Raw genomic sequence first — 15,763 nt, 5'->3', positions numbered from 1 at the left:
AACGTCATCTGCCATTGGGATGCCAAGTCTCGTAAGGTCCTCTTGCAATTTTTCACATTCCTCTTGTAATTTAACAACTTTGAATAGCTTTGTGTCATCAGCAAATTTAATTACCTCACTAGTTATTCCCATCTCTAGATCATTTATAAATATTAAAAAACAGTGGTTCCTCCGGGGAACCCCTCTGTCTATTATTCTCCATTGATTCTCTGTTTTCTTTCTTTTAACCAGTTCTTAATTCACAATCGGACATTAGAAAGTCATGGGATAGGTGGTAATTTTCTCAGAAGTGTTTCATGAGGTATTTAGTCCAATGCCTTTTGAAAATCCAGATACAAAATATCAACCGGCTCACCTTTATCCACATGTTTGTTCACCCCTTCAAAGAAATGTAGTAGATTGGTGAGGCAAGATTTCCCTTGACTAAATCCATGTTAGCTGTGTCTCATTAATCCATGCCTTTGTATATGTTCTGTAATTTTGCTCTTTATAATAGTCTAACTTTTGCCCGGCACCGATATCAGGCTCACCGGTCTATTATTTCCCAGATCACCTCTTGAACCCTTTTTAAAAAGTGGTGTTACATTGGCCATCCTCTAGTCTTCTGACCAGGCCTGGGAGATCAAAGGCTTCCAGCAATAGATTTAAAAAAAATGGCTGTACTTAGCATTTCTGTGTGAATTTCTTTGGAGACTTAATGCAGAGGAGGTTGATGGTTAACTTGTAGCTTTAAGGAATCTAACAGATTCAGAATTTTAGAAATAGTTATATAGTTAAAATAAAACTTTAACTCATGGATTGTAGGTCTGCACTCTTATAGTTTCTGGTTCTTATATCCTTGAATGGTCCAATTGATACAGGTTGCTGTAGCTTCCTTGTTCTTTGTTTTCAGGAGGAGGGTTAGATGTAAATATAGATCCATCTCCAAACACAGGGCATGAGGAGAGCTATAAGTAATATGAAGGGAAGATAAAAGTTTTTTTTTCTCCAGCCAAAATAAATGAAAGAAGTTAAAAGTAAATGTGAAGACTGGTGCCTCAACACAGACTGAGCAGAAGTCAGTAAAAGGTTGGGTTGTAAATAAGTAAAAAGTATATTCTCCGAGGACAAGCATGCTGAGTTGTTCTCACAACTGGGTCGACCTCCGTCGGCTTGGGAACCAGCATTTGCAATAGCAAAAAGAAAAAAAAACTTAGCCAGAACCTTCTGGCGCGCATGCAGTGCACACTGACTTCCTACCCGCCGTTCGAGTTCATACCTCAGTTTCTTTTTTTTGATACGAGGAGCAGCAGATTAATTCTGTGGCTCCTTTTTCGTGCCCGGGAAAGAGCCTTCAGTTTTTTCTCATTTGACGTTTAGTTGTTTGTTTTCTTCATTCCTTTTTCATTTTACAAAAAGTTCCTTTATCTTTTCCAGTTGATTTTTTACTCTTTTTAAGTTTCCTTTCTTTTTCGACAGCAGACGGGGGTTTCTACCCTTTTTGTGCCCTGTTTACTTCGGCACAATTGAGTTGTTTGATTTCGCCGGTGTGGTTTTCACTTCATGTCATCGAAGACACCCAGCGGCTTCAAACGTTGTACTCGGTGCAACCAGACCATCTCAGGTACAGATACTCATTCCTGATGTATCAGTGCCTTGGGCCGGACCACAGCCCAGCTCGTTGTGCCCTTTGTCTTCCTATGAAGAAAAGGACTCAGTTGCTCGAGAAGCCCAGAGAGAGAAGCTTTTTGGGGCTTGGTCCAGTCCTTCGACATCGGCATTGGCTTCGGAACCGAGGTCAGCGGCGTTGAAATTGAGGGAAGCATCGACATCAGGAGCAGAGATACGCATGGCTGCTGAGAGGTCGCAGCACGCTGGGAACAGTGAGGCATTGAGTGGGTCTCCACCTGTCTCGAGGCCTCCTGCTGTGCAGGCCCCTCAGGAACGTCCATTGTCAGACCTGACCCCGAGGAGACGCGAGGATTCAATGTCGTCCTCGGCACCGAGGAGCCTTGGTGACGTGCACTGTTGGTGCCTGGAGCTCCGTGGCGTCGAAGGATTTGGCACCCAAGAAGCGTTGGCGCCGGGAGGACCGCTCCCCCTCCATCCAGGAGGTGCTGATGCGTTGGCCTCCCAGCAGTCTGGTTCCTGCTCCTGAGTCTCAACCGATTCTGCCACCGACTGCTCCACCGGCCCCCCCAGCCTCCTCCGATGGCAGCTCTTGATGAGCGCATCCGGGCCTTACTTCCACAGCTTCTGGAAGGACTGCTCTGCCAGTCAGCTTTGGCGTCGGGGGTGCTTGCACCTGAGGTGCGACCTTCTGCAGCTGCATCTGGCCCTTCACCTGTGGTGAGGTCCCTGTCCTCGGTGCTGCTTCGGTGTTGGCTGCCACTCAGGTCGACTCCACATCGACATCGGTGGTGGAAACTTCGGCACAGTCCATGCGGGTGTCAGCCCCTCAACTTCACCATCATGGACATCGGTCCTCGGCGTCGAGGCAGGCTCAGTCTCGGAGCTCCTTGTGGGAGTCAGAGGAAGATCCCAGGTACTTTTCCTTTGATGAGTCTTTTGGGATTCCCTCTGAATCTTCCTCTCCACCTGAAAGGAGACTGTCTCCTCCTGAGAGCTTCTCCTTTTCATCGTTTGTATGTGAAATGGCTGAGGCCATTCCATTCCCTATGGAAGTGGAGGATGAACCCAGGGCTGAGATGCTAGAGGTCCTGGACTACACCTCTTCACCTAAGGAGGCAGTGATGGCTCCTTTGCATAAGGTACTCTGGGAAGTCTTTATGTAAAACTGGTCGTTCCCTCTGTCTGGTCCCGTGATCCCTAAGAAGACTGATTCCTAGTATCGGATCCACGGTGAACCTGGGTTAATGAGATCTCAGTTACCCCACAACTCCATGGTGGTGGACTCCGCCGTCAAGAGAGCCAAGAGTACTAGAGACTGTGCCTCGGTTCCCCCAGGCAGAGAAGCTAGGACCTTGGATTCTTTTGGGAGGAAGACGTATTGGGCCGCTATGCTCGCTGCCCGTATCCAATCTTACCAGCTCTTCATGAACATTCACTTGCAGAACTTGGCGAGGCAGCCGTTTACCTTGGTTGATGCCCTCCCTCCGGAGCAGGCCAAGCCTTTTCGCCAGGTGGTCAGGCAGCAAAAGGTGTGTCGTAAATTTCTGGTCTGGGTCGGTTAAGACACTTTTGATGTGGCATCCAGAATCTCTGCTCAAGGTATAGCGATGCACAGACTCTCATGGCTGCGTGTTTCTGACCTAGACCATTTGGTGCAGCAGAGGATGGCAGATGAAACTTGTGAAGAGGGATAACTTTTTCGGAGAGAAGGTGGACGACCTGGTCGACCAGATCAAGAAGCACACAGATGCTATGGCTTCTCTCTCCCGCCGGGCGCCTTCTGCTACAGCCTCCTCATTTAGGAGATTTTTTGGGTGGACATGGAGTGCTTCCTATTCCTATGCTAAGCATAGGTACACTACGGCATCCCGACAGCCTACTCAGGCTCAGCCCCAGCGCACTCGTTCTCGTCAACAGTGTGCGCCTAAGGCCCCTGCTGCTCCCCAGCAAAAGCAAGGGATGGGCTTTTGACTGGCTCCAGCAAAGCATAGCCACAGTAAAAGTGTCCGTACCGGACGACTTGCCGGTTGGAGGGAGGTCAATGTTTTTTTCACCAAAGGTGGCTTCTTGTAACTTTCAACTGGTGGGTTCTTCAAATAGTCCGGTTAGGATACACACTCAATCTGGAATCCAGACCTCCAAATTGCCCACTGGGAGCTCATTCATACAGCTCCCAGCACAGGCAGGTACTTGCAGAGGAACTCTCCACCCTTCTACAGGCCCATGTGGTCGAACCCATTCCACCAGGGAAGAAGGGCAGGGATTCTTTTCCAGGTACTTCCTTGTGCAAAAGAAAACAGGGGGGATGCGTCCCATCCTAGACCTAAGGGCCCTGAACAAATTCCTGGTATGGGAAAAGTTCAGGATGGGCACCCTTCTTCCCATGATTTAGGAAAGCGATTGGCAATGCTCTCTGGACTTAAAGGATGCTTACACACCCATTCCGATACTCCCAGCTCACAGGAAGTATCTTCGATTTCGGCTAGGAACGCAGCACTTTCAGTACTGCGTACTGCCTTTTGGCCTGGCGTTTGCGCCCAGAGTATTTACAAAATGCCTTGCAGTAGTTGCAGCGTCACTAAGCAGACTGGGAGTGCATGTATTCTCTTATCTCGATGACTAGCTGGTGTAGAGCACCTCGGAGGGCCATGTCACGGCTCATAATGTCAGAGCCATGGCCGCGTTGGTGCCTCACTTAAAGTCAGCCTCCATTGAAGAGATTTGCAAAGGTGCAACATGGTCTTCAGTCCACACATTCACTTCACACTGCCTTGAACAGGATACCCGATGCGACAGTCTGTTTGGGCAGTCGGTGCTGCAGAATCTGTTTGGGGTTTAGAATCCAACTCCACCCACCTAGGCCCATTTTATTCTGTTCCAGGCTGCACTGTCAGCTAGTTGTATATAGTTTCAGGATAATCTACATTATGTCCTCGCCATTGCGAGGCCCAGTTGACCAATGTCATTGTTTTGCGTGAGCCTGGATGCTAGGGATACCCCAGTTGTGAGTATAATCCAGCCTGCTTGTCCTCAGAGAAAGCGAAGATATTTACCTGTAGCAGGTATTCTCCGAGAACAGCAGGCTGATTATTCTCGCAATCCCGCCCACCTCCCCTTGGAGTTGTTCATTTGTTTATGCTTCTGGACTTAACTGAGGTATGCGCTTGCACGGCGGGCGGGAAGTCATTTCGCGCATGTGTGCTCCACACGTGCCAGAAGGCTCTGGGAAAACCTTTTTCTTTTTGCTATTGCAAATGCTGGTTCCCTGGCCGACACAGACGTCGACCCAGTTGTGAGAATAATCAGCTTGCTGTCCTCGGAGAATACCTGGTACAGGTAAGTATCTTCGCTTTATTTAATCTAAGTTTAAGAGCCAGCCAGTTGACTCCTACCAAATCTCTAATCTCCTAGATTTTGGGTCTGGCTCTTAGATCCTAAGAACATTTGTTGAGGTCTACTTTAAATCTTTTTTTTTTTTTTTTTTTTTAAAGTTCACAACTTTATTAGTTATTTTATTCATATAACAAAAAATACAACTTGTCTGTACTGATGAAGAGGGGCCCAGATTTTACAGAATTTATCATAACAGCCAGCTTTCTATGCAGCAAGAACTTCATATTTATAAACTAAACATAGTGAGTTTCACCAGAAAAAAAAGGTAATTTTTATTTATCCAATATTTTAGGATATCTTGCAGTGCAAAAACTATCATTAGTTTAAATAATTTCCCATTCATCTCCGTTTCTGCTGATACACCTACACAGGGCCAAAAGATTATAGCTGCATAAGAGAGGGGCCTTTACACAGCACCGAGCCGATTCTGTGCCAAACCTGATACCAGGTGAACAAAAAAATTAACATATGGTCTAAGTGCCTGGGTGTAAGGCACATGATCAGCAGAGGTTGGGTGCCGTTGTATCGAGTCTTTACAGCTGAACTGGAGTCCATAATACTCTGTTCACCAGGAAGTGTTAACGGTTGTGTTAAAGATGCAGATGCAGCACATCTAATGATGGAAGACCAGAAAGAATGCTGTTGTGGCATAGATAGTTGCACTGAAGTACATTGTTGATTTGTATTCTCATGTCAAAATAAATTCTGTAGAATTAAAGCCACATGTTTTACCCTGACATCCTTCTGAGACCACATTTGAAATACAGTGGTATCTTAATGTATTTAAATAATAATGTTTAAAAAATTGTAACATATAATCTAAGTTGTGGAATCTGTTGTTGAAAGATGTGTTCAAGGTGACTATCATAACAGAATTTAAGAGACAAGTTCCTGAAGGAAAAGTGCATAAAAATCAGCCAATTAGAGTTGGGAGAGCCATTGCTCATATTTGGAAACGAGCAGTGAGCAATACTTCAACTCCTTGGTATCTGCTAGGTGTGTGCGATCTAGACTATCACTGTCAGAGACAGGATGCTGGTTTCCATAAGGTCTTATATAAGCCTAAATCCAGCCATTACATGTTATCATTGAACAATGAGTGTGAAATGTTCTCCTAGTGTATGTGAACACTAGCTCCTCAGCTTCAGAGCAGAAGGAACTCAAAGCCAGGTCCTTCCACAAGTTACTGCCACTAGTCTAGTAGACCTCTATGCCTATGCCATAAAGCACTGTAGTTCATAATGAAGAGATGCAGCTTATTAGTCTGCATTCTGCTCTGACAGTCAATGCTGAAAAATAGTGTAGCCTCAAGAAACTTAATATTATCTTGCTGCCAGTATAGCTCTAAATTGGAGGGGAACATAAGACAGTTGAGGAATACATCTGTCACTGATGGACTTTGCTGCCTTGATTGTTTCTCTGCCTAGATCCTATGTGCTTGGGAAAGAAGGAAGGGGGGTTTTGACAGGAACAACAGTGAATTATGATTAATAAAAATGACTTCATTCTTTCATTTGGTTGAAAATGTTTAACTTTTTAATACTTAATACTTAAAAGAATACTTAAGTGTACCTTTTTTTCAAACCATCAGAAACTGTACACCAGTTGAGATGTACTCTCTTTTGTACCTTGAAATGGTAGAATTGATTTGATTTATTTTGGAATGCATTCTCATTGGGAGTTTTTGACCTTCACTTGTGAAAGGATTGTGACATTCCTCGTTGGAGCCTGCCATATCACTCATCTTTTTCTGGTTAAGAGTAATTATGCCCCTCTCTCTTTCTCTCTCTTTGTTGCAGGGCTTCAGTGTGTAGTCATTGGGAGCCATGTCAGATAATGGGGAGCTCGAAGACAAACCACCGGCCCCTCCTGTCCGAATGAGCAGCACCATCTTCAGTTCAGGGGGCAAAGACCCTCTGTCTACCAATCACAGTTTGAAACCACTACCATCGGTCCCAGAGGAGAAAAAACCCAGAAGTAAAATCATTTCTATCTTCTCTGGTACTGAAAAAGGTATGTTGTGCTTCAAACTGCATTGTGCTCTCTCTCATTTCCTTGTCATCAAGCAGATGAAGCCATTACGTATGGGTTGTGTCCATCAACCAGCAGGGGGAGATAGAGAGCACTCAACTTTTCACAGTGCCTCATGGCCAGCCAGCTCCATTGCCTCTTCAGTATTCTCTATCTCCCCAAGCAGGGTGGCTGCAGCTTCTTCGAGCTCCATCAAAAATCTGCCTGGGGGTGTCTCCTGGCTTGCCAGTTGTTAGCCGGGGTGTTAGAGGCTATAGCAGCTTCACTTTGAAGGCACATAGGTTAGCCCTTTCCCTGCCTTACCCATGCCCCCGTGGATGTGAACATATTAGCTTGCTTTTCCCTGTCCTTTCTCACTCAGTGGATGCAGGCACATTGGTTCGCCTTTCTCTGCCTTTCCCACTCATTTGAGCCTCCGGAGTTCTTATTACCTCTGCTTTCCTCACAGCGTTAAAAAAAAAAAAAAAAAAAAAAATGGAACAGAGGTTTTCCTTTGATTCTTCTATGGGACCGGAGCTGTGATACTCGGTCCGGTGAGGTAAGAGTGTTTTCTAATTCCTCCGGGGTGGGCCCGTGATCGGGGCGTTTTTGGCACAAAACTGCCATTTTGAATTTTCCCGCCGTTTTCAGCAATGGCTGCAGAGAATGTAAAGCGCTGTTCCCGGTGTGGCAAGCGCAAATCATGCTTTACAGGTGTAAGAGCCGGCCTGAGCATGGCGAGCGATGATTCTTCCCGCTCATAGCTGGCAGCGGACGCCATTTTGAATTCTCCGCATGGCGCGGCCTCCGTAGAGACAGAGAGCCCTGAGCCCGGGGGGAGGGGGGGACCTCGAATTGAGGTTATTCAGGGAGCGGCTAGGCCCGGACGGGATCTGGGTGCCCAGGGCGAGTTTTTCTCCCCTGATTTTGTGTTGTTGTTGCATAAAACATACATGCTGAAAAGAGCTCTCCCTCAAGGGTCGTCTGAGGCCCCTTCTATTGTCCCCACCGGTGGATTCTGGCCTGGGACTTGCCCGCTGAGGCTTTTTCCCTGATAATTGGCATAAAGAAAAGCGTAGAAGGGCTAATTCCCCTTCAAATTGTGGTGCACATCCCCCCCCCCCCCCCCCCCCCGTGGTCGGGCTGTGAGGATTCGGAGAGTTCTGGCAGGCCTTCGTGGTCTGAGGAGCCAGAGTCAGGTGCAGAATTACCACAGGATCCGCGGTGAGGATTTTCCACCGTGATGAGCTGCCAGCGCTTATTTCAGATGCCCTACAGGTCCTTTCTATTGATGAGCCTGACAGTGGCACGGCCTCCTCTGTGAATCCTAGGATGGCTAGTACCAAAAAGCCTGCTCGAGCCTTTCCTTTGCATGACTCCATCCAAGAGCTTATTTCCGCTCAGTGGGCTGACCCCGAGGGACCTTTGAAAGTTTCCAGGGCTATGGGGCAATTATACCCTCTGTGTGAGGAGCATTTGGCTCGCTTTGCAATGCCTAAAGTAGATGCCCTAGTCACTGCGGTGACAAAGAGAACTACCCTCCCTGTGGAAGGAGGAGTTGCCCTGAAGGATATACAAGTCCATAGGCTGGAAGCAGCACTTAAACGGTCCTTTGAAATTGCAGGTCTTACTGTTCGGGTGTCTGCATGCAGTTGTTATGCTGCTAGAGCCTGCCTGGCGTGGTTGCAACAGGCAGTGGAACAGCCCGGAGATGGAGCGGAGCCCTTCTCGGATGTGGCTCCGCGGCTGGAGTCGGCCTTGTCCTTTTTGGCTGATGCCCTTTATGATATTGTCAGAGCTTCGGCTAAACAAATGGCAGTAGCAGTGGCGGCTCGCCGTCTTATTTGGCTACGACATTGGGCAGCAGACATGGCCTCTAAGCAAAGGTTGGTGAAGTTGCTCTTTCAAGGCCTTCTCCTATTTGGTGAGGAGTTGGAAAAAGAAATTGTTAAAGGCCTGGGAGATCCTAAACCCCAGCGCTTGCCCGAAGATAGGCCGAGGCCTTCCTCCAAGGGCCAGGCAGTCCACTCCTCTTATAGACCCTCTCAATGATGGTGCGCCAGCCCCCTCCTTGCTTCCTGTCATCGGAGGACGTCTTTCCCTCTTTGCCGAGGAGTGGGCCAATATTTCCTTGGATAAGTGGGTTCTGGACCTGATCAGAGATGGCTACAGAAAAGAATTCAACGCCCCAGTAAGAGACGTGTTTGTGGAGTCCCGATGCGGTTCTGCCGCCAAACGGGCGGCGGTAGAGGAGACTTTGCAAGGTCTGATTCAGTTAGGGGCCGTGTCCCCGGTACCTCCCGCCGAACACGGCTACGGCCGATGCTCCATCTACTTTGTTGTGCCGCGAAAAGGTGGGTCTTTTCGCCCTATTCTGGACTTAAAAGAATTAAACAAGTCCCTGAGAGTGCGGCATTTCCCCATGGAAACCCTGCGCTCCGTCATTGCTGCGGTACAGCCAGGAGAGTTTCTCACGTCTCTAGACCTGAAAGAAGCTTACTTGCACATACCAATTTGGCCCCTGCACCAGAAGTTTCTGAGGTTTGCGGTGTTGGGAAAACATTTCCAGTTCCGGGCCTTGGCTTTTGGCCTCGCCACAGCTCCCCGAACCTTTTCGAAGGTAATGGTGGTAGTAGCTGCTTTGCTCAGGCGAGAAGGTATCAGGGTTCACCCGTACCTAGACGACTGGCTCATCAGAGCAGACTCTGTAACAGAGAGCTATCAAGCTACAGCCAGAGTGGTCTCAGTACTTCAATCTCTAGGCTGGGTCGTCAGTATGGCCAAAAGTCACCTGACACCCCTCGCAATCTCTAGAATATTTGGGGGCCAGGTTCGACACAGACTCGGGCTATGTATACCTACCCGAGCTAAGGCGGTGCAAGCTTCAGAATCAGGTCCGTCTGCTCCTGAGGATGCCCCGCCCGCGAGCTTGGGACATTGTCCAGCTGCTGGGATCGATGACAGCCACATTGGAAGTGGTGCCCTGGGCGAGAGCACACCTGAGACCTCTACAGTATTCCCTACTTCAAAGATGGTCTCCAGTTTCTCAGGATTATCAATGCAGACTTTCTTGGCTCCCTGCGGCCCGACTCAGCATGGAGTGGTGGCTCTCATACAGCATGCTGCAGCGAGGAATGCCGCTGGCGCTCCCCGATTGGTGTCTAGTAGTGATAGATGCCAGCCTGAAGGGCTGGGGCGCATATTGCAAGGGGAAGCATGCCAAGGGTCTGGACACCCGAGGAGTCGGAGTGGTCCATCAACCGCCTGGAGTTGAAAGCGGTGTTTCAGGCGCTTCTGGCCTTTCAAGTGACCCTGGAAGGATTGGCTGTCAGAGTGATGTCGGACAACATGACAGCAGTGGCCTACATAAATCGACAAGGCGGCACTCAGTGCAGAGCACTAGCCGCGCAGGCCGAACAGATCTGGGCCGAGCTGCATCTTCAGTTTCTGTCGGCAGCTCACATTGCAGGTCAGAACAACGTGCAAGCCGATTATCTAAGCAGGCATCAGATCGATCCAGCAGAATGGGAACTAGCAGACGAAGTATTCCTGCAGATATGTGCCAAATGGGGCAAGCCCATGATGGATCTTATGGCGACAAGTTCAAATGCCAAAGTCCCGTGCTTCTTCAGCAGACGGAGAGATCCTCGCTCGGCAGGGTTGGATGCCTTGACTCAGCCCTGGCCTCCGGGCCTACTATATGTGTTCCCTCCATGGCCCTTGATAGGGCGGGTGTTCCTGTGGATTCGGCTGCACCCAGGAGAAGTGATCCTCCTCGCCTCGGATTGGCCCAGGAGGCCTTGGTATGCGGACCTCCGACAGATGCTAGTGGAGGCTCCCCTTCCTTTACCTCTGGTACCGAACCTGTTGTCACAGGGCCCGGTAGCCATGGAGGATGCCTGCCTCTTTGGTCTTATGGCATGGCGATTGAGAGGGCACAATTGAGGGACAAAGGCTATTCAAACACAGTCATTTCCACTCTCCTGCAGGCCCGCAAGCGTTCCACTTCCTTGGCTTATGCCAGGAATTGGCGCCAGTTTGAGTCTTGGTGTGCTTCAAAAGCGATCACACCCATGCGGGCTCCTGTCTCGCCGATTCTGAACTTTTTGCAGGATGGTGTAGAAATAGGCTTGGCCTATAATTCCCTGTGGGTGCAAGTTGCAGCGCTGGCCTCCCTTCGTGGTAAGGTTGAAGGCGTGTCTTTAGCTGCTCATCCAAATGTGGCACGGTTTCTTAGTGGGGTGCTTCGGCTCCGGCCTTCCGTGCAAGCACCCTGTCCAGCTTGGAACCTGGGGCTAGTTTTGAAGGCCCTGCAGGCTTCTCCTTTTGAGCCGCTTCGTCGATCATCGGAGAAAGATTTGACACAAAAGGCCATTTTTCTTGTGGCCATTACTTCGGCGAGACGGGTGTCAGAGCTCCAGGCGCTGTCCTGTAGAGACCCATTTCTGCAATTCTCAGAGTCCGGGGTCACGGTTCGGACCGTGCCTTCCTTCATGCCTAAGGTTGTTTCAGCGTTTCACCTAAACCAGCCTATTTTCTTGCCCTCCTTTGATAAGGAGGAGTTTCCAGAATCTTTTGGGCAGTTGCACCTGTTGGATGTGCGCAGGACTCTGCTGCAGTATCTGCGAGTTACTATCTCTTTCAGGATCTACTACTACTACTTAACATTTCTAAAGCGCTACTAGGGTTACGCAGCGCTGTACAGTTTAACATAGAGGGACGGTCCCTGCTCAAGGAGCTTACAATCTAAGAGACAAGTGAACGGACAGTCCGATAGGGGCGGTCAAATTGGGGCAGTCTGGATTTAGTGAATGGTAAGAGTTAGGTGCAGAATGCAGCATTGAAGAGGTGGGTTTTAAGCAAAGACTTGAAGATGGGCAGGGAGGGGGCAAGCGTAAGGGCTCAGGAAGGTTGTTCCAAGCATAGGGTGAGGCGAGGCAGAATGAGCAGAGCCTGGAGTTGGCGGTGTTGGAGAAGGGTACAGAGAGGAGGGATTTGTCCTGTGAACGGTGGTTACGGGCGGGAACATAGGGGAGATGAGGGAGGAGAGGTAGTGAGGGGCAGCAGACTGAATGCATTTGTAGGTAAGAAGGAGAAGCTTGAATTGGATGCGGTATCTGATTGGAAGCCAGTGAAGTGACCTGAGGAGAGGGGTGATATGAGTAAATCGGTTTTGGCGGAATATGAGACGTGCCGCAGAGTTCTGAACAGATTGAAGGGGGAATAGATGGCTACGTGGGAGGCCAGTGAGGAGTAAGTTGCAGTAGTCAAGGCGAGAGGTAATGAGACCATGGACGAGAGTTCGGGTGGTGTGTTCAGAGAGGAAAGGGCGAATTTTGCTGATGTTAAAGAAGAAGCGGCAGGTCTTGGCAGTCTGCTGGATATGCGCAGAGAAGGAGAGGGAGGAGTCAAAGATGACTCCGAAGTTGCGGGCAGATGAGACGGGGAGGATGAGGGTGTTATCAACTGAGATAGAAAGTGGAGGAAGAGGAGACGTGTTTTGTTTTGCTATCAGGTCCTCGCAGAGGGTCTCCAGCGTCTAAAGCCACTATTGCCCGCTGGCTCAAAGAAACTATCTTTTCAGCTTATCTGCTTGCCGGCTGGTCTCCGCCTGTAGCCTTTAAGGCGCATTCTACCGGAGCGATTTCTTCCTCTTGGGCTGAAACTGGAGCACTCTCTCGTCAACATGGGCTTCTAAGCTCTCTTTTGCCCGACATTACAGGCTGGATGTGGCTGCCAGGAGGGATGCGTGTTTTGGAGCACAAGTGCTAGCGCGTGGTGTGACCTGTTCCCACCCTATATAGGGATTGCTTTGTTACATCCCATACGTAATGGCTTCATCTGCTTGATGACAAGGAAGGGAAAATTAGGTTCTTACCTTGGTAATTTTCTTCCTTTAGTCATAGCAGATGAAGCCATGAGCCCTCCCTGTATGATTGTATACTGTGAATCTGTTTCAGGTTCTGTTCTTGTTTCCTGAAGTTCCTTCCTTTGGAGAAAGTTGGAAAACAGTCTTCAGGATTCATGTTCACTTATAGGAGGATGAGTCCATTCCCTCCAGTTTATGTTTTGGGAGGATGAGTTTATTCCCTTCAGGAATTTGCGTGTATCCCCTCCAGTTATACAATAAGGAGGACGAGTTTATTCCCTCCAGGAGGATGTGTTCATTCCCTCCTTTTGAGTTCATGCCCTTGTTAAGGGGCCATCGTTCGCTGTGAGGAAAGTTCATGTTATTCCCATTGCGGTTTGCCATACTGCTTTGGAAGCTTCAAATACTGAAGAGGCAGTGGAGCTGGCTGGCCATGAGGCACTGTGAAAAGTTGAGTGCTCCCCTGCTGGTTGATGGACACAACCCATACGTAATGGTTTCATCTGCTATGACTAAAGGAAAGAAAGTTACCAAGGTAAGAACCTTATTTTCCCTTTGGTGATTTGAAAAATCGATATACACATGAATATATCTATCTGTATCTATCTATCTATAGATATATATATATATATATATATATAGATAGATAGATAGATAGAAGAGTGCCTTAAGAAGTATTCCACTTCCCAGTGAATACACCTTGTCATGTAAAATGCCTCTCTTCCATATTGTCCCTGATAGATCAGTCCAGACTGGTAGGTTGAGTCCCTCTGTCAGCAGATAGAGGTAGAGATACTGAACTATTTTAGTGACATCACAGGTATAAGGACTGGTGTAACCTGGAATTCTCCGAGGACAAGCAGGCTGCTTGTTCTCACTGATGGGTGACATCCACGGCACCCCCTCCAATCGGAATCTTCACTAGCAAAGACGTTTGCTAGCCCTCGCGCGCCCATGCGCGACCGTCTTCCCGCCCGAACCGGCTCGTGTTCGTCAGTCTTCTTTTGTCCGCGCTCGGGACGGTCATGTTTTGCCACCATTTCGTGCCCCTCAGAAGACCTCGCGCGTCTTTCGCGTTTTCTACTTTTTTCTGTGTTTGTTTAAAAAAAAAAAAAAAAAAAGAGGTTCCCCTTTTTTTCCCATATTTCTAGTTTTTTCCCAGCGTATGTGTCCTTTCGCTTTCGGGAGCGGCCTTGTTGGCCGCCCGTACAGGTTTTTTTTTTCGGTGGCTATTGTCATCATCGCGAATTTTGGTTTCGCCGGCGCGATTTTTCCGCCCATGTCATCGAAGCCTTCCAGCGGCTTCAAGAAGTGCACCCAGTGCGCCCGGATAATCTCGCTCACTGATAGGCACGCTTCGTGTCTTCAGTGTCTGGGGGCTGGGCACCGCCCGCAGGCCTGTAGTCTTTGTGCTCTTTTGCAGAAGAGGACTCGGGTAGCGAGATTAGCCCAGTGGAACGTTCTGTTCTCCGGCACTTCGATGGCAACAGCATCTCGGGATTCGTCGAGTGCATATGCGTCGGCAGCACCGAAGTCTTCGGGGAGTGCATCGGCGTCGATGGCATCGAGGCGTATTCCTCCTGCATCGACGGTACCGAGACTTCGGAAGAGTGCGTCGGTGGTACCGGGACCCCCGCTGGTGCTGATGTCGTCGGACGGTGGTGCTTCGTCTGGAGTGCAGAGCCCATTCCCCTGCTGGTGGCGGTGAGCCTTCGGGTGGGTCTCCTGCCCTGAGGGCTCCTGCGGTACAGCCCCCCCTGGGATCGACCATCTTTGGACCCGGCTCCGAGGAAGCGACGTCTGGATTCAACGTCCTCCTCATCGGTTTCGGGAGCTCCGGTGATATGCTTCGCTCGAAGAAGTCGAAGAAGCATCGTCACCGGTCACCTTCCCGACTTGGTACTGGGAGCTCTGGGTAGCCGAGGGAGTCGGCACCCAGCAGGCATCGGCACCGGAGGACCGCTCACTCTCCTCCTGGCCAGAGGGGTATATGATACCTTTGATGTTGCGTCCAGGGCCACTGCTCAAGGTGTGGTGATGCGCAGACTCTCATGGCTGCGTGCCTCCGACCTGGAGAATAGGATCCAGCAGCGGATTGCGGACTCCCCTTGCCGAGCGGATAACTTTTTGGGGTAAAGGTCCAATAGGTGGTAGAACAGCTCCACAAGCGGGATAAACGCTTTCGACAAATTCTCCCTCCAGCAGCCTTCAGCATCTACCTCATCAGGTAGACGTTTTTATGGGGGAAGGAGGGCTGTTCCCTACTCTTCTGATAAGCGTAGGTACAACTCTCCCTCTCGACAGCCTGCGGCCCAGGCTAAGCCCCAGCGCGCTCGCTCTCGTCAGCAGCGTGGGCCTCAGCAAGGCCCCGCAGCTCCCAGCAAAAGCAGGGGGTGAGCTTTGACTGGCTCCAGCAGAGCATAGCCGATATCAAAGTGTCCGTGCCGGATGACCTGCCGGTCAGGGGGAGGTTGAAAGTTTTTCACCAAAGGTGACTTCTTATAACCTCCGACCGTTGGGTTCTTCAAATAGTCTGGCAAGGATACGCCCTCAATTTGGCCTCCCTGCCTCCAAATTGGCCACCGGGGGCTCAGTCCTTTCAGCTTCCAGCACAAGCAGGTACTTGCAGAGGAACTCTCCGCCCTTCTCAGCACCAATGCGGTCGAGCCCGTGCCACCGGGGCAAGAGGGGCTGGATTCTATTCCAGGTACTTCCTTGTGGAAATAAAAACAGGGGGGATGTGTCCCATCCTAGATCTAAGGGCCCTGAACAAATATCTGGTCAAGGAAAAGTCAGGATGCTTTCCCTGGGCACCCTTCTTCCCATGATTCAGGAAAAAGATTGGCTATGCTCTTTGGACTTAAAGGATGCTTACACGCA

General features: G+C 49.5%; 1 protein-coding gene across 1 annotated transcript in view; it reads left to right on the top strand.

The window, feature by feature from the left end:
* The window catches only part of PAK2 (p21 (RAC1) activated kinase 2), a 745,824-nt gene that overhangs the window by 70,109 nt on the left and 659,952 nt on the right, over positions 1–15,763 (top strand). The window contains 1 exon segment of the mRNA XM_030216851.1: positions 6,804–7,017. Coding sequence (XP_030072711.1) covers positions 6,831–7,017 — 187 coding nt within the window. The 5' untranslated portion in view covers positions 6,804–6,830.

Source organism: Microcaecilia unicolor, chromosome 10 (assembly GCF_901765095.1).
Source record: "Microcaecilia unicolor chromosome 10, aMicUni1.1, whole genome shotgun sequence".
Taxonomy (NCBI): Eukaryota; Metazoa; Chordata; class Amphibia; order Gymnophiona; family Siphonopidae; genus Microcaecilia; species Microcaecilia unicolor.
Note: the sequence above shows the minus strand (reverse complement) of the source record. Positions and strands in the feature narration are given on the sequence as shown.